The sequence below is a fragment of the Thunnus thynnus genome, chromosome 10 (assembly GCF_963924715.1).
Source record: "Thunnus thynnus chromosome 10, fThuThy2.1, whole genome shotgun sequence".
Lineage (NCBI taxonomy): Eukaryota > Metazoa > Chordata > Actinopteri > Scombriformes > Scombridae > Thunnus > Thunnus thynnus.
Window position 1 is genome coordinate 22,077,187 of NC_089526.1, and position 18,024 is coordinate 22,095,210.

At 37.2% G+C, this 18,024-nt stretch overlaps 1 protein-coding gene across 2 annotated transcripts; it reads left to right on the top strand.

The window, feature by feature from the left end:
* Positions 1-3,516: 3,516 nt before the first annotated feature.
* On the top strand, positions 3,517-10,880 carry nrsn1 (neurensin 1). 2 transcript variants are annotated; one of them, XM_067602102.1, is made up of 6 exons: positions 3,517-3,611; positions 7,209-7,318; positions 7,559-7,651; positions 7,781-7,899; positions 8,278-8,465; positions 8,605-10,880. In XM_067602102.1, the coding sequence occupies exons 2-6, from the start codon at positions 7,226-7,228 to the stop codon at positions 8,706-8,708; spliced, it is 597 nt and encodes a 198-aa protein (XP_067458203.1). In that variant the 5' UTR covers positions 3,517-3,611; positions 7,209-7,225; the 3' UTR covers positions 8,709-10,880. The 2 variants fall into 2 exon arrangements, with proteins under 2 accessions (XP_067458203.1, XP_067458202.1); XM_067602101.1 differs by having other exon boundaries at positions 3,522-3,611; positions 7,206-7,318.
* The last annotated feature ends 7,144 nt before the right edge of the window (positions 10,881-18,024 follow it).

Genomic DNA, 18,024 nt, shown 5'->3' on the forward strand with positions numbered 1-18,024 from the left:
AAGTCCTTTGTGAAACCTGTTTTTTACAGTACGAGTGTATGTGGTGTGTGTGCACTGTTTTGTGTGATTGAACACAAGAATACATGTGTCTGCAATTGTTAGTTAAGTGAATGCCGTGAAAAGTCTTCTAAGGTGTCTAAAAATACACCACAAAACCACTCAAGAAACAATAACACACAAGAGCTTTGAAAGATGCAAAAAGGCCCTTGTGTCAGAGGCTCACAGTGACTTAACAGTGTAGAATGAAAGAATGATTGGAAAACATGTCATATTATCACTGATGTGACTTCAGCCAAACAATATACTGTTTGTTTGTTTATAGTTGTTTTGTACCTATTCCTATTCATGATTATATGGATCTATGCATAATGACAACATACTTCAGGTAAAAGGCAGGGACACACTTTGAATGGGTCCCCAGTCCTTCGCATATCATCATCTGTATGTGGTTCATAGACAGTAAAATATACAAAAACACATAAACACATACCACTCCGGTAAATGAAAGTAAGATGCGTGGTCATTGCTGAAACACTCACCAATGGTATTAGTCTAACTCTATTATAACACAATGGTCTTGACTTACTCAATGCCATGCAAAGGCCAGAGCTACCAATTGTTATACAGAATACAGTAAAATATAGTTATCCAACAGTAAATTCAATGTCCCACATAACATCATTTGTTGTTTACAAATCTTTTTCATTCAATCTGGAATGTATGATAAACAATTTTACAGAGCAACACAACCTGGTGATCTAACACAGCTAAATGAAGTTGGATATAATTTCTTAATTTTGATCAAATAAATGACACCTGTCCTCATGCAGGCAGAATGAAATACTCAGTTGAAGCATAAAGCAACACAACTCCTCCTTTGAGACATAACAGCGTCTCGTCTTCTTAGAAATATCCTCAAGATTATCTTCAAGGCGACAGCTGCTCCGACTTTCTCTGCCCTCTACTGCCTCTAGTTCAGCTAATACTTTGTGCATACCAACCTCTTCTGATATCCCTACTAACACAGATATGCCCCTCCACACCTGTTGTCACTCTTGAGTTTCTCACCTCAGCTCTTCATCTGACCTAGTCACTTGTCAGCCCAGTTGCTCCTTCTTTGCAATCAGCCTCAGTATATTTGTAGGACTGTTATCAGTGAGTTTCTGCCAAAATTTCCACATTGCCACAGTGGTCCTGCCTATATTCGGTTCTGCCAGACTTTGGTTTGCCAAGAGTGACAAACTGTTGACTGAAATACTGCCTTTTGATCAAGTGAAGACTGTTTTTGCTGGACCTGCTCAGCCCCCTGTGTCTGTGATAAAGTGTTACAAATATTTTTCTGTCTCTAAAAAGCCACTGTAGATTAATAAATGTTGACTGATGTTGTCCAAAGGTGCGAGTGGGAATGCCTCATTTTAGAGAGGCAATCCCAGCTAGAAATGTTTTGTTCTAAAAACGTTCTGAGAATGTTACATGTAATGTTCTAATAATGTTTTCATCCTAAAAAAGCATTCTAAAAATGTATATGAAAACACTGTTAGAACATTATGCCCAAATGTTCTTTGAAAACATTTTCTGAATGTTGCAGTGAGAATGTTCTTCCTTTGTTATCATGTAAAATCGTGGGAATGTTTTATAAAAGACCATTCTATAATATGTTACCTTAACAACGTCCTCAAAACATCCTCAGAAGGGCAGTTAAAATGTTAAATCATTTAGCCTTATAGGAACATTATTTGAAATGATAAACATCCTTAAAACGCTCTTTGAACATTACATTAAAACAATTTCTTTAAAACATTATTAGAACTTGTAGGTAGTGTTAGCCAATGTTGTGTGAACATTCCCTTCTAGCTGGGATAATGTTGCAAATAATAATTAATCATTGCCTTTTTTTATTTAACTGAAATTAAATTGCAAAAACCAGATACAAAATAAGCCAACATTTCCCAAAAGATAATGTCAAACAATTGTGGAACTGATCTGCTTACAGTGAATTCATGTGTGGCCCTCTATTGCACAGTATAGTGAAGTTAGTTCCAGTCTTTAGATCTAGCTTGTCCTTAAATGGGTTTTTGTTCAGAGGGACCCTTTTCTGATAATCTGAAATAATACCGGGGTTCACAATATACCACTTCACAATTTCAAACTAATCAAATCTTACTACATAACGTGTAAACTTACAAAACATAATCACAACTCATTCTCCCTGTAACTACTCTTTGTACCCACATCCTGATGGCTAAATCTTAGAAGAACTAACTTGTTAACATGTGGTGATGAAATTGTTAAAAAAAAAAATTCTACTCTTTATTTCACTACAGTAGAGCACACAAGGATATTACCTGGAAGCTATGAAGGTCAGACAGCTGACAGTGCTTAAAAGTGAAAAAGTAAAAGGTTTCTCTCATTTAGAGGTACTGACTCAGAATGAAAGAATGACGAAGGCAACTTTGAGCAGCAGTCTCATTCTCATTATTTATTGAATGGGGATTTCGTATTTGAGTCGTGATGTTGCTCTTCTCATTAGGTCATACCTTCCTCAGGAGAAGCACTGAGGCGGCGTCTAACACTTCCTTCAACGTTGTACGTCACTGACGATGCTAAAAATAGACTGTACTGGAATGTGACTGGAATTCTGTGTGTGTGTGGTCGCATTAGTGTGTACCTGTTGTGGATTTGGATGAATGACTCAGATGCCTTCCCTCCACCCTCACTTTGTTTCTCCTCTGGCTTTGTTCACTGTAGGTCTTCATTTGTGAATCTGTTGCTGCATTACATCCCACTGAGCCAGGCTTTATGTGCAATTTATTTTGAGCTACTAACTGCGTCATTCAAGGTTTAAGTTCTACGCATGTCTGGTATTTGCATCAGTGAGTTAAAATGGTACAATCAGAGTCAACACTGATACTTGATGTAATAGCTCTAAAAGTGTCACAATGTGACATAACAACATAAAATATCACTTCAAAGAGGTAACGACATTCAGGGGACTATGGTGATATTCACAGGGACCTTTATAGGGGCAACATCCAAGAAGTGTAAGTACATTTCAGCATAAAGAATCTGTAAATAATGTGATCGAGTCTTACACATTATGTAGGCTTGTACCTGTCCATGGACTTATTTCCATTGACACTGTCATTGTCAGGTCCCATGAGAAACAATAAATGTTTTTGCTATCTGTTACTATGGAAACATGTCAACATATCTATTTATCTATGTGTTCATTCAGTCAGGCATTAATTCATTCATCCATTATCCATCTATGTCGTCATGACTGTTTAATCTTGAATGAACGTCTTTCTGTTCAGCTAGTGCTTCCAACCATTCTGTCTGGTTATTTATATTCGTCATTGAATCATATATTGTCATGGATGTGACGCCTGCGCAGTAGACAGCGTGCGAATCTGAATCATCGATAGAAAAAAAGAGAAAGTGAGGCAGAGATGGGGTGGGGGTGGGGGTGGGGACACGACAGAGAGAGAGAGAGGGGGGGGGGGGGGGGGGGGGACAGAGAGAGAGAGAGCGAGAGAAGGGTGACTGTAGAGTGATGGGACCCGGCTGAGGGAACAGCAGCGAGTGATCACTCTCCGAGCTGGTAATGACAGGTAAATTGCGATTTTAATGCTTTTCAAGAATATTTGTGACGTTACGGCAGCTGCCTTTCATTGTTGCCATTGCAAATAATTACCGGGAATCCATATTTCCTGCATAGATTCTTTCAGCGGCATCATCTGTGCACACAATTTCATCTTGCACATCTGGAAGTCGCTTCCATGTGGGAAAAATGGTCGAACAAAACGTTTGCACTAAACTTTGTGTTGTTACCTTTATCTAATTACCTAATTGTCGTTGATTTCAATATTTATGTATAATTGTTTCGGCGTTGGTATCCAAATCAAATGTAATGAAACTTCCATATGCTTGTGGTCTACCTGCTAATTACATTTCCACAAAGATTACATTTTTTTTTCACGTCAGTCGCCCGGATTTAGTCAAAAGGCTTTGATGCAAAGTCCATCATTCTAAGTTTAATTGAAAAGCGTGTTGTGTGTCTATTTACGTCTCATGGGGGGTTGGGAGGACGAATGGATGAGGTCTGTTCTCAGACTGGCGTCACATCTTACGTCTGTGTGTTTTCCTGCTGTGCTGAGAGCTGGATGGTAATAATGGCGTTCAGCACCATGGCCAGCTCCCGGTTAAACGGTTGATAGGATGTATTGTTTAGCAGGGTTGATAAACAGTTTGGGCATTTTTATCTTGATTTTGATGATTTTATTTATTTATTTATTTATTTTCAAAACCTAGGTTGATTTAAGATGTAGGTCGAGATGTTTTCTTTTAGTTTGTTTGATTTGGATGGTTTGGTGTTATTGTAGCTACAGCTGCTTTTATGTGATGTGGATGAGGAAAAACGTCACAATACGACAGGATACACCTGGTTAAGAAAGGATATACGTTACAAGAGTTATACTGTATATCAGTGAGCTGTTAACCTAATCTGAACTTAACATTTGTAATACCACAGTTCGTTTGGGAAGTATTGCTTTAAGTAAGTCACAGTTTATACACTCCAATTCAAGTTATTCCAGGAATTGTCGAAAATGACTTGCAGTGAAATGTTTATGTTTAGTTGAATATCTGTTTCTTTATGATTGGATGTTGTCCTGGTCAACATAAGGTCAAGCGCACTAATTAGCCTAATTATTTGAGCATGACACCACTTTGATGTTGTTTCAAATGTATTATAATGTAAAATATGACAATAAAAAATACACAGCATTTAGAAATTTCTTAAATATCATTATATATGTTTCCAACTCAAGGTTAGAGTTTGGGTGGAAAGAAATCAGATCTGCTCTTTAGACTCTCATTATCTGCCAAGTTATAGAGACAGTTAATAATAAACAAACTCTCATATATCCATATTTTATTATTTGGCTGGATGATGAATATTTAAACTTTCTTGAATATATGCATATATGGGTACAGAGAGGCTTTCACAGCATCTGGGCAGTGCCAGATGTTCATGAGAGTCTTTAGCAAGTACAAATTAAGCAGTAATGTGATTAATATGAGGTAGCAGGGAACAGTGTGCCTCATGTTAATGGATCATTTCACTCATCATATCCGTATTATGTAATCTGGTTGAGACCCTGGCATATCCCATAGTACACCTTGTGAATCCATGTTTAGTAATTTACAGAAACGAGGCAGATAATATAATTTTCATCCCCTATATGCACATTTTCATTTTCCACACATTTACAAGGATTTGCATTTCCAACCACATCTCAGGAGGAGGACTGTGAGATGAGGTTGAAAGCTCCAGAAATAGCTAGAAAGCTGACCTCATGTTAGGATTTGTTTTTGTCAGACTAATGTTTTGAAGGTCAAACATGAAATATGATGCTCAAACTATAAGGAAGTTCAGATCATAAGGAGACAAGTGCGGTGGGACAGAATAACAACATGTTAGCTGGGTACCCCACCCACTTTTCTGAAACTTCTACGTTTGACTAAAAAACTGATAACATTTGATCAAACTAATGAAAACAGGAAAATCCTTTATAGGATCGTTAGATATTTTTACATATAAATTTGTCAGCTGCCAGCAACAAGCAAAAATAAGGCAATTGCCAGTGATTTTCTTTGTACAACTTAATTAATATTAGAGCCTAAAAAGTCATGCCTCCCTGATTAGATCAACCAAATGTGCTACAAGATTGAAGCCTAGAAGATAGAAATCAATGTTTTAAAGTATATTATTTGGTTTTGGCTTTTAGAAATAAAGGATATAATGATGTACTTAAAATTGTCCTATATATGTGTTTTCTCTCTTACTATGACCTACTAGAGGGGTTTAACCAGCACTACTTTTGTAGATCTAGCTGATTTACTTACTTGTCCTAATAAAACAGAAAGAACATTAAGCTGCTGGTTATTTCAAATTTTAATCTATTGAAGTCACTTCAATTACACCTATTGCCTATTAGGTTAAGGCAGTTTTGGCTTCTATTTTCCATGTGTATCGTCAGAGCATGATCTTTTGACAATTGGTTTCATTACAATGCTGCACTTGAACAATAACATGTTGTAAATGAAGGTGTTACTGTTCCCACTTGTGTTCCTCAGTCTAATTCAGTTGCAGTGCAACAGAAACCAGAGACAGCAGTTGAGATGTATTGCTAGCTGACAAGAACTTGAAACATTGTTATGTGTTTGTATAGAGGCACTGAGCTATGAAATGATTCGCAAACAGATTCTGGAGGAATTACAAGTGTGAGTAACATAATATTTCTCAGAGCAGATGTTTTCTTTTCATGATCATTTTTTCAGGATGCAAGAGTTACTGCTATAGCAAAAAATGAAGAAAGGTTGGAAGGTATAATACACAGTACTGTACATGATGAAAATTATGTATATTATGATAATGAGCTTTATGTGAAACATTTTAGTTCTGTAAAAACACATGGGTTTGTGTAAATGAGTTTCTACTGCACATAACTGATCCATTAAGAAACACTTTATTTTTTACAGAAACTAACACATTAAAACTAGATGTCACATAGAATATCATGAACATTATGAGATATATTTCTTTATTTGTAAAAAAATATAATACAAATAATTGTTATTTTTGTTGGTCAGTGAGGTTCAAGCTTCCTAAATCCTATATCCTATATTAATTTATATCTTCCATGAAAGCTTACATACAACATAATGCAAAATATATTACTTTACTTGCTCAAATAAGTTGCAAAAAAAAAAAAAGGTTGTTAATGTTGTGACTTTTGTATGAAAAACAATATAAAGAGAAAAGCACACTAATTCTGTGCATGTCAGCACTCTGTATTCAGCTGACACAATATTAAATCTAATGAGGACGGCTGATATAATATTTCATGGCTTATTTCATAACAGCAGAGCAGGAGAATGCATCATTAATCTCAATGTACTGAGGCACCCATGCCTTCAGTACATTGTTACATAACTTTCTGGCTGTGTGTGTGAGGGTACAGTACATGTTTGTGTGTATGAATTTTTAAATGTATGTATGTATGTATGTGTATGTACATGTATATGCATGGGTACAAGCTGGAGAGAGTTTGTCTGCAAACTCTGTGGGTGGTTTCTTAATGCAAGTGTGCAGTCAGGCGTTCATGCGTGTATGTGTGTGTGTGTGTGTGTGTGTCCTCAAGCAGGTAGATAGATGTGAAGGATGACTTCTTGCTCAGAGATTTGTGGGTCGGAGTATGGTGAGCAAGCCAGCAGGAACTACCAGCAGTATGGAGTCCGCTCCTACCTACACCAGGTACAGCACAGACACAAACACACATACTGTATTACACCCATACATGAGAGAGAGGTAAGTCGGTGTTCTGGAAATATCAACGATTCTCTCCTATCACAAAGTGATAGGAGATAATTGATTCTGAATTTAAATGATTGAGTCTCATATCACAATCACAACTGTTACTTTTTGAAAGATCTCTTGTGGGTTTCATTTTCCATGTTTGAATTGTTAAAAATATCTTCTTTATCTGTTATCCAGTTTTATGAGGAGTGCACAGCTTCTATCTGGGAACGTGATGAAGATTTTCAGATTCAGAGATCGCCTAGCAGGTGGAGCTCTTTACTCTGGAAGGTGAGGCTAACCTTCAGCTTGCTCAGACCTGCTGCTATTTGGATAGTCATTCTGCAAGTGCTAGTGAAAAAACTGCAAGCAATATAATCTGCAATTAAAACATGACTTGGGTTTCTTTTTTCACTTCAGGTCTGTCTCGCGTTTGGAACCCTGATTTTGTTTGCGGGCCTCATTGTCGTCATGGTGGGTTATGCCACTCCAGCCAGGATCGAAGCATTTGGCGAAGATGATCTACTTTTTGTTGACAGGTATAGGGACAATACAGTATATGAATGGAAGGGAATTGATGTCATCCAACAGCTATATCATGGATTGAAAATTAACTGTTGTAATCTGAACTATATTTGCATTTATGTCAAATCACAACACTGCTTCCAAGACATGCCAATAAGAGAGAGCACAGTGTCTTAGTGGAACACACATGCAGTAGGTTTTTTATGCTGTAGGTGTAGATTGTACATCCTGACCCAATACTCTTATTTGCTATTTAGTTTATACCTTGTACTATTTGAAAATTACATTGTGAAACGTCTTTTGAGTTTTCAGGTTCACACATATTGATTGAGCAAATTATGATCTTACACTTCTAATTAAGGCTATAAAGCAACTGTCCTCTTCTTCGACAGCCACGCTGTCAGTTTCAACCGTGCTCTGGATGTTTGTAAGCTGACTGGTGCTGTGCTGTTCTGTGTGGGAGGCACCTCCATGGCCGTGGGTCTCCTGCTGTCTGCCTTTGCTAAAAGCTACTCCAAAGAGGAACTGTATCTGCAGCAGAAGTTTAAGGAGAGGTTGGCAGATCTGCATGCAACAGTTGGTAAAGTTTCATTCTGTTCCTCCTGATACATTATGGAATGAATGTTGAAAGTAAATTTTGCCAAAGACTGAGGGTTATTTTTGTTACTTTGAATGCTGTTCACTGTTCTGTATGAACTGAAATACTGCTTTTATCACAGGTACCCCCATAATGAGAGCACCAACCCCTGGAGAGGGAAAGGTGCCAGTCACGCTTTCCAAAGTCCAGAATATCCAGCCAGCGACCACAAAGTCGGAGACCTGACATCAGTCCAATTGAAAGGGGATAAAGTGAAGAAGTGTGTGTGTTGATTGGTGGGTGTGCAGAATGTGAGTGAGTGCGCCAATCAATGTGTGCATTTTCTCTTTTGAAAGGTCAGCTTACATGACTGATAGTATTGGTTCCTCATCTTGCTGTGCTTGCTGTGTTTGACATTAAAGCTTGACTTCAGGGTTATATAGATGAAGAGCTTATATAGCTGGACAAAGTTTAAGGCTTTTGTTTGAACATCAGTTGTATGAGATTCATGGTAATCTGACAAAGCACATGCCGGTCTTGAGCCCTACCCAGAAAACAAACCATGGAACAAATCAATAGAACACAGCCGCTGAACAACATCAATGTCGTTTTTTTTGTAAAAATTTTGTAAAAGAGGAGAGTGTTACTGCTGGAGGATGTAGACGTAGCAGCAGATGCACTGTTTTTTGGCGGTATTGGTGAATAGCCCCTATTCCCAGCAATGATCAAAAGAAGCACTGAACACAAACACCATTATCTCTGCCCAGTCTCTAAAAGGACATCAGAGGATGAGTGTTTCTATGAACAGAATACTGTATGTCAATGTGTGCATGTATGCAGCTCAACTGTATGCATCCCAATACTGACAGTGAAAGCTGTCAATCACAACTGCACAATATACAGTATGTACATGTGCTTTAGCTGATGAATGCTTCTTGTAAATACTGTTTACATGCAAAAACAAGCCAAGAGAACTCTCAGCTGATACTCTGCAAGAAGTTTGCACATTATCAGAAAAGATTAGACCAAACACAGATTAGAAGAGACCTTAAGGGTAGATTTCACAGTGACATTTTCTCCTGTCTTATTATGCCTCTCTGACCTTGTCTCCTTCAATAAATATTCAGACAGGATCGATAAATGAAACCAGACAGACTAATGAAAGGCAGAACATGCATAATAGCATAGTCTGTGAGGCATATTACTTTCTAGATACAACAAATAAGGCATTCATCATGCCTTCTATATTTGAAAATTATTATTTTTTGCTTTCCTGAACACTTCATTACCCATGCTCTTCCCCTATTTGTCTCCCTCTCTCCTTGTGACAAATGCAAGCATGTACACATAGGCACACATCTATCTATCAAAGCATGCTTTTTTACCATTCTGAATCAAAATCCTGTCAAGTTGAGCAGGTGCTACTTGTGAAAGGCAAACTAGCACAAAGCTGCATCAAGAGAGACCGACAACATGACAGATATGTTACATAATAGGAGGACGAAGACAACACATTCAGCTCTCCCGTAAAACCACATCAGCGCTCATTGTTTTCACTCATTGTTTCCAGAGATGCTTCAGATACAATAACTGCCTTCCTGCACTCAAGAGTATAAAGTATGTAATACTGTCGAAATGGTGAAATGTTGCATCACCAACACTTTTTTTTTTACTGGTTGCATATTCACTTACATTCCATACCTGAAACAGAAGTTACATCAAGATTTTCATTTGATTTATTTTACAGTATATAAGCTTGGCATTCACACTTACCTGTAACTTACAAGCACAATAAGCTGTCAATGGCCATGTTTGGTTCCTTTTCTTAAAACCTTTTTGACTACATGAATATGTCTTTTAAATATAGTGACCATGCTGCTTATAAATTGTTACCATGTTATATTGTTAATCTTTTGAATTCATTGCACACAGAATAACATATTTTTGTGCTGTACTTTGTTAAATCAATGTTACAGTGGTCTCTGTCTAAGTGCCATTAAGCAACATGCCTCCTACTGTGCATCACTGCTGCAGGTCCTTCCAAACAACTTCTCTTCAAATCCATACATCAACAATGCATTATATTTACTGTTTAGAAACAAACTGCTATACTGGCTACTGTACATATGCTTATGCAAGTTGACCTTTTAATACCATCCCCACAACCTCCACTCTCCTCTTTATCTTTTTCATTTACTCTGTGATGTCATTTTAACATATCTGGTCTCAGAAAAAACACAAACACATAGCTATAAATAAGAAGAACAACATACTAATAATAAAGACCATTGTAAGAACTTAACCACTTGGAAGCTGCAAACCTACAGTACCTGGAAGATGTTCAACAAGTTGTTATATACAAACCCTCCAGTGTGGTCAGAACGTTATTCGGTGATCAATAAATGTGACTTGTAGTTCCATGCTGTGAATTGTGAGTTTATTTTTATCTTTTAATTGGCCAAAGTTGAGTTTTTTCTTATGATCTCAAATCTACATTTTTCTGCTCTTACTCTGACCATCAAGAGAAAAAAGGTCTCCTAGGTTTAATGTTTTTTTCCTGTGATTTTAACTCTAAGTGTCTCTTGATGTAACTGTCTCTGAGTAAAGTAAAGTAGGGAAAGTATAATGTATTTATGGGAGGTTGGATTGAGTAAAGAACATATATACATATATATATATATATATGTGTGTGTGTGTGTGTGTGTATATATATATATATATATATACACACACACACACATATATATACACACACATATATACACACACATATATATACCGGCCACTTCATTAGGTACAGATGTGCAATCTAACGCAATCCAATACAACAGCTCTGCCATAAATTCCACATTTACAAAGCTTTTCACACTGTTTAATATAATGCACTCCAGCCACCTCCACCCACTATGACCTCAATAATAAACATAAAGTAGAATTATCACCTTTCTGACGATGTCAAGAGAAAGTGAAAATGTATAAACTTTGTAAATGTAGAATTTATGGCAGAACTGTTGTGTTGGGTTGCATTAGATTGCCCAGGCGTTCCTAATAAAGTGGCTGGTGAGAGTATGTCTATTTTTCAAAAAACACAATAAAACTGAAATATCTGCAGCTCAAAATGTGTGAAAATTGTATTTGTATTAGTATCTGTAATGGCAGAACAATTACAAATTAACAAAACTTTTTTTTTTCTGTTCAATATATTTTAAATGTAAAGGACATTTTTCTGTTTTTAAACATAAACTGTCTCCCTCTTACTTCATGTATAAAAATAGAGGAAGAGTAATTAGGGTTATATTTTCATTCATAAAAGACACCAAACCGTCAATGGTATTCCAACATAAGCCTTCATTACACTGTGTAGAAGCTCTTACTGTAATCAATCAGGGTAGTCATTTAGGTATGGGAAGCACAGAAGGGTGTCTGTGCTATTCAGGACCTTATTAACACACACCCACATGCACACACCCACACACCCACACAGAACAGGTCCACTGGAGGAGATAAGACAGAATTGATGGTAACTCCAGAAATAGCACCTTGAGGATCATCACCTCAACCAGTCAGGCCGTATGACTCATACACACACTCGGCCCTACCCCCTCTGCCTTTCTCTGTGTCTCCTGCTCTTTGGCTCTCTCTTCCTACTTCACCCTCTCTCTCACCCATGTTCTCCCTCCCTCTTGGGATGGTGACTCACACACACACATTGACTGCATGAATCCCAATTTGAGCAGCTGCAGGGATGAGAGGGCGGTGAGGCCATCATAAACACTGGATTTGATCACAGTTCATGCTACAGTTTCCTGCTTGTGGGTGGCAGTTTATAGTGGCTTTATGCAACCTTGTTTCATGGGAAATGAAGCAAAACTACAAAACAAAAATGAAAAGACTGTTGTTACAAGAGTGTCAGCCACAAAGTTCAAAGACTCTTGCTAATCTTTTAATCTTGGTTCCTTGAATACAGATGGACAACCCAAATATGTTATGGTTAGTAGAATTAATATTGCATGAATTGGTGGTGTACAGTAAGAGCCTAATTTCATGGTGAAGTTGTAAATTTCCCTAGTACATCCATCTTCTGTAGTAGGCTAGTTATTCAGTGGTCTTGAAAAAAGAATTTCAAAAATAGGATTTCATTATCAAATTAAAGCTGCAAGCAGCGTTGGTTGGGACCTCGCACTCTGGCCTGTCGGGATCAGATCATTTTGCTTTTTAAAAATGAGGGATATTTCTTACAAGTGTGGTGTGCTTTTATTTTGAAAGTTTGATTGACAGGATGAGAATTTTCTGCAGGGTGAGACATGTCTGTCTTGCTCACACCTGTGTCATCAAAGTCATGCAAATTTTGGGCCCATTCACTTGAATTTCAATTAGTAAATTGAAAACTCTTGATGAGTTTGTGTGTAAAACAAATTAATTTCCTAATTTTCATCAAGTCTATTTTTAGAAAAGTAAAGTTTAGTCAAAGTTTGTTTGAAATGTGTACTGTCAGGTGTGCAGAGACAGTAAGTAACTGCAGCTGGACACAGAAAAATACTCATATATTTGAATGAAGAGTGTGAGCAAACCCACACCTTTTTGAACATTTACTGCTTCCACATAGTTTTAGATACAGACTTCATTTGAACTTTAAATGAGTCACAAGACTTTGACCCACAAATCTTGAGTTTACATGTTTTTTCTATCTTTTATTGTTTTTGAGATATTAGAGTGTGAGTTATAAAGTCTTTTCTTGCTCCTCCTGTGTATTGTGGAGTGTTTCACAGCACTGAGGGAGTGACATGACGAGGAGCAGTTGGAGAGGAGTACTCTTCTTGTGAAATCTCATCATAAATTAGTTACTCAATGTTATCAATTTGTTGTGGTGAGAAACTGAACACTGAATGCAAATAGAAGCTTTGTTTACAAAAAAAATCCACATGGAACCTTTAATTCATTTACTCAGACATCATCGTTTATGTGAGCTGGTTTCTGATTGGTGGCGGCATGGGGTGGGAGGGGTCAGTTGACTTTTTTTACAAGTTTTGTTGCGTTAATAACATTTTAGTGACTATTATTCACATTGTAATTAGCACCAAATTCATATTCATTCATCAGCACTGCTGCTTCACTAGCTGGATACTGTTTCTCTCTGCAATCACAGGCAGTAATGGGGGTGGGAGGGCAAAGCCATCTAAATGAAATCTACACACTACATTATTCATGCTAAACAGTTTACCATATTTTTTAGGCTGACACTAATCTTTCTGACATACATGCAGTTAGGGGTGCAACTAATCACAAAACTCACGGTTCGGATCGTATCACGGATCGGATCATTTTATGGATCAGCCAAAAAAACAAAAAAAAAAGGGGGGAGGGCCAAATAAAACTTAGTTTTCCATATATTCTGTAAAACACTTACAGCAAGGAACTTTTGCCCATGGTCTTAAATGAAAACAACAGTCAAGATGTCTAATGTTTAAATAAAATCTTAAAATATATAAAATACTCAATGCTCAATTGTTAAATTAAATTGCAATATGAGGCATGATACCTTCCTCTTTTAAACATTGTAGTGAATGAAACAACATTCTGTGTCCACCTCATCAAAACTTGATAACTTACAAACATGAACACATGTCTTGTTCTGCAGCTTGTTGAATGAGCCACCAAACAAACATTCACTGGGGAAAAGTGCACCGCTAACGTTGTTAGCAGCTATGTAGCTAATTAGCTGCTCAGCTGCCGCACATTAAACAGTGTGTGAACGTACCTGCTGATGTCACGGCGGACCCTTCAGATGCTGGTTTGGTTGTTGCTCCTCAAAATCTCTGTTAGCGACACGCTGTCTGTCCATGACTTGTACTAACAGCAGTTTGTTTACGTTGTCTTAAATGAGACATGCCTGCCGAACCGTGGGGGGCGATCCATGTGGATCATGAATCAACTACCATGCGTTACACCATTCAATGCAAATACTGTAGTAAATATTGTCAAGCTGATCTAATAATGAGGTCTCGAAGACAGAAATTATTGCACTCACTTTTGCATTTTGATGACCACTTACTGAGTTTTTTTGTTTTTAATATCCCTCCAACACTGACAGCAGCCTTTAACTGTCAACTAGGTAAATTATTCAGGGGTCTGTATCACAAAGCAAGTTCAACTTAAAGGTGTTTGATAAATCAGCTGGTTTAATGATCATTAGTCAGTAATTTAAATAATGTCAACATCAATGTAACTTTGCTCCAAAGATTTCAATCTTTTCAAATCTGACATCTGTTTTTTAACCTGATATCTTTTATTTTTTCATCCAACTTTTATTTTTTAATCCAATTTTTATTTTTTAATCCATCTTTTATTTTTTAATCCATCTTTCTTTTTTAAATCTGATATCTGCTGTCAGGTCACATGACCTCCTCCAAGGTTGAGCTCATGATGTCATCAGTTCCGGATGTCATCAGACATGTGATCTCATTTCATCTCACATCTGCACACAAGTATCGTGTTACAGATTCACAGTCTGTCAAAGACCAAAGAACGAAGAACGTAGACCATCCTTCACGCACAACCACCGTCTACCACTACAGTCTACGACAGACATCTTACTGTTTACTACCTCTGGACATTGTCTGTTAAAACCATGAACAGAGGAGATAACCCAAGACGTCAGGGCAGATTTGCTGATGCTCCAGTCTTATTTTGAAAGGCTAATTGCAGACTTCCTATTGGATTTAGGTCAGGGGTGTCAGTGTATGATTTGTAGGTCTTGATGAGATGAATAATTGAGTTTTGGTTTGATCTATCTACAACATTGCCATGGGCCGTGGCGGCCATTTTAGTTACATAGGTGGCACTAGAGAGCACATTTTGGCACTTTAGGAATTAATTTTTACATTTTATCAAATCTTTCATCAGACATGATGTGCGTGCCAAATTTGGTGAGTTTTTGAGCATGTTTAAGGGGTCATATTTAGGTGTGATAACCTGTAATAATAATGAAAGAAAGAAACAAACAAATACATGAAAAACAATAGGGTCCTCGCCCTAATTACTCGCCCTTTTGGGCTCGGTCCCTAATTACTATGTACACAACCTCAGGCCAGGCATTAACAAGTACTAGTTTATGGAAAAACTGGTTGAGATGAATAAAGATAATTTCTTCTGACTGACAGAATAATGATGACATGGTCACTGTGCTGTGATGTTGTTTCTAACATTTACTTGCCTTTTACTTCATGGATCAGCTGGCCCAGCAACATGAACACCATCACTGGTGGTGTTTGAGCTCGAATTGAAGCTGTTTGATATGTTTAGTGTTTGTTTGGGCCCTATAGCTACTGGGGTCTTTACCTACCTAGCTTTTAAAGGTCTCATTCATTTTGAGCCAATATTAACAAATGTAGTATTTATATATAGCTGGAAGAATTAAAGAACTGTACTTAATTACTTTTTCCACTTTATGCTACTTTATACTTTTACTCATCTACATTTCAAAGATGAATATTGAGCTTTTTATTCCACTATATGCTGTATATTTGACATGTTTATGTAGTTGTATTACGTAGATTGCAGATTAAGATGTTATATAAATGATATGTTGTATGAGCAAAAACAGATTCACTGTTATACACCAAATTTATAATATATAATAAAGTACTTTTAAATTTGATACTTAGGGTACATTATGCTGATATTGCTTTTACAGTGCTGTATTATTATTACTTTTTACAATGGTCTGAATACATCTTTTACCACAGTATAACAACTGTGATGGGTTAGTAATTTTACTTTAAATGCACCATTCTTTTTTTTTTCTAAGACTCATCCAAAATGAAAGCAAAAACACTAAATTACAATAACTGAGTTGTAGTGAATGTACAAACTTTTGAAATAAGACAGCCTGGTTGCCAGAATAAAACATTGGCATTGTATGTTTCTGCAAACTACAGAAATATTGAATATCTACGTCTCAACCATAGACTGTAAAACATATGGACGTAGTTACCGTGATGTCACCCACTGCTTTGCAAATTGCCGTTTTGAAGCCTCGAGTGCATAGATGCATAAAGAGATCATCGATGCTCGAGTGTAGCGATTTGACCATCGTCATCTTGGATTTGGCCGTCGCCATGTTTGATTTTTGGAGCCAGAAGTGATCATGTTTGGACGAGAAGGTAGAGCTGACCATAGCACTAGCTGCAGGCTTGGTTAGCACAGTGCATTTACAATCCATAGTTAACAGCGATCATGCTAATGCTAATGCTAATTTTCGCCGGCAAAAAACAGGCCTAAAACCGTTGGCTCACTGGAAAAATTGATCATCCGACTCATTGATGGGTCTTTTATTAAAACCAAACGCTGAACAAGACTTTTTTTAGGTGATCACAAAGTTCAATTAACTTTAGTGAACTGAAAACACACTGTGAAATACCAGAAGCTATGCCTATACGCAATAGTTACGTTACATAAGCAACGGCGTCGCCGTGGTAGCGCCTTGTCAATCACAACGTAGCCACGCCCTAAAGAATATGCTTTATCGTCAAATTTAAATTACATGGGACCATAATTTACAAAATGAACATCATGCTGTATTGAAGATGACTTGAAACTGGCAATTGAGATCATAAACTCATTAGGGAATAGTTTACTGAGGTAATAAATCAAGAGAGAATTAGGGTCATTTTCTCATAGATTTCCATACAATCTGACTTTTTGCATCCAGTGGAGTCGCCCCCTGATGGCCATTAGATAGAATGCAGGTTTTTTGGCACTTCCGCGTTGGCTTCATTTTTCAGCCCCGGAGGTTGCCACTTGGTTTCAACACGTGTAATACGTAGCATATTAACATTTCAACAAAACGTGTCATATCAACATTTCTACAAAACATAGCATATCAAAATTTCAACAAAACGTATCATCTCAACATTTCTAGAGTGACGTAGGTCACATGCGATCTGTAGGCTATGAGCTGACTTTCCTATTAGGAGGAAGAGGAGTTGGTGGATGGTTAGTAAGTTTCTTGGTGGCAAGTTGGAAATCAACAGAGCACAGTTGGAGATCACCTTGAAACCAATGCCCGCTTCCCGTTTCAACTGACAAAAGCAAATTTTTTAGCGAGACGTCAGGACATTTGCAGCAGTTTTCCTGGTGAGAAAACCGGGTGTTTTTAGTGAGACATCGGCCGTATTTTATTTTTTATTTTATTTTAACCCAAACTATGATCTTTCCCTAACCCTAACCAAGTAGTCTTTGTGCCTAAACCTAACCAGACCTTAACCGCAGCGTTGTCACATCATAAAACATCATGAAATGTTAATATGCTACGTTTGTAGAAATGTTGATATGATACGTATTACATGTGTTGAAACGTATACACTAAAGATTTCTGTGGTTTACAGAAATGTTCAATGTCAACGTTTTGTTCTGGTGATTGGATTGAATAAAAAGTACTTACCAAAGAGGCATTCAGCATTTCCCATAGCAGCAGTGACTGCAGCAAACATAGTTACCTTTCATCATTTCACATAGATTGCCCAGTTTGACAAACAGTATCTATAGCCTATTAATTTATTAT

What these genes read in the sequence shown, in the direction of transcription:
- nrsn1 (XM_067602102.1), top strand. Translation starts at nt 7,226, where the DNA reads ATGACTTCTTGCTCAGAGATTTGTGGGTCGGAGTATGGTGAGCAAGCC. An exon ending in TCCGCTCCTACCTACACCAG is followed by an intron (nt 7,319 to 7,558) that starts GTACAGCACAGA and finishes TCTGTTATCCAG; the next exon opens with TTTTATGAGGAGTGCACAGC. An exon ending in AGATCTGCATGCAACAGTTG is followed by an intron (nt 8,466 to 8,604) that starts GTAAAGTTTCAT and finishes CTTTTATCACAG; the next exon opens with GTACCCCCATAATGAGAGCA.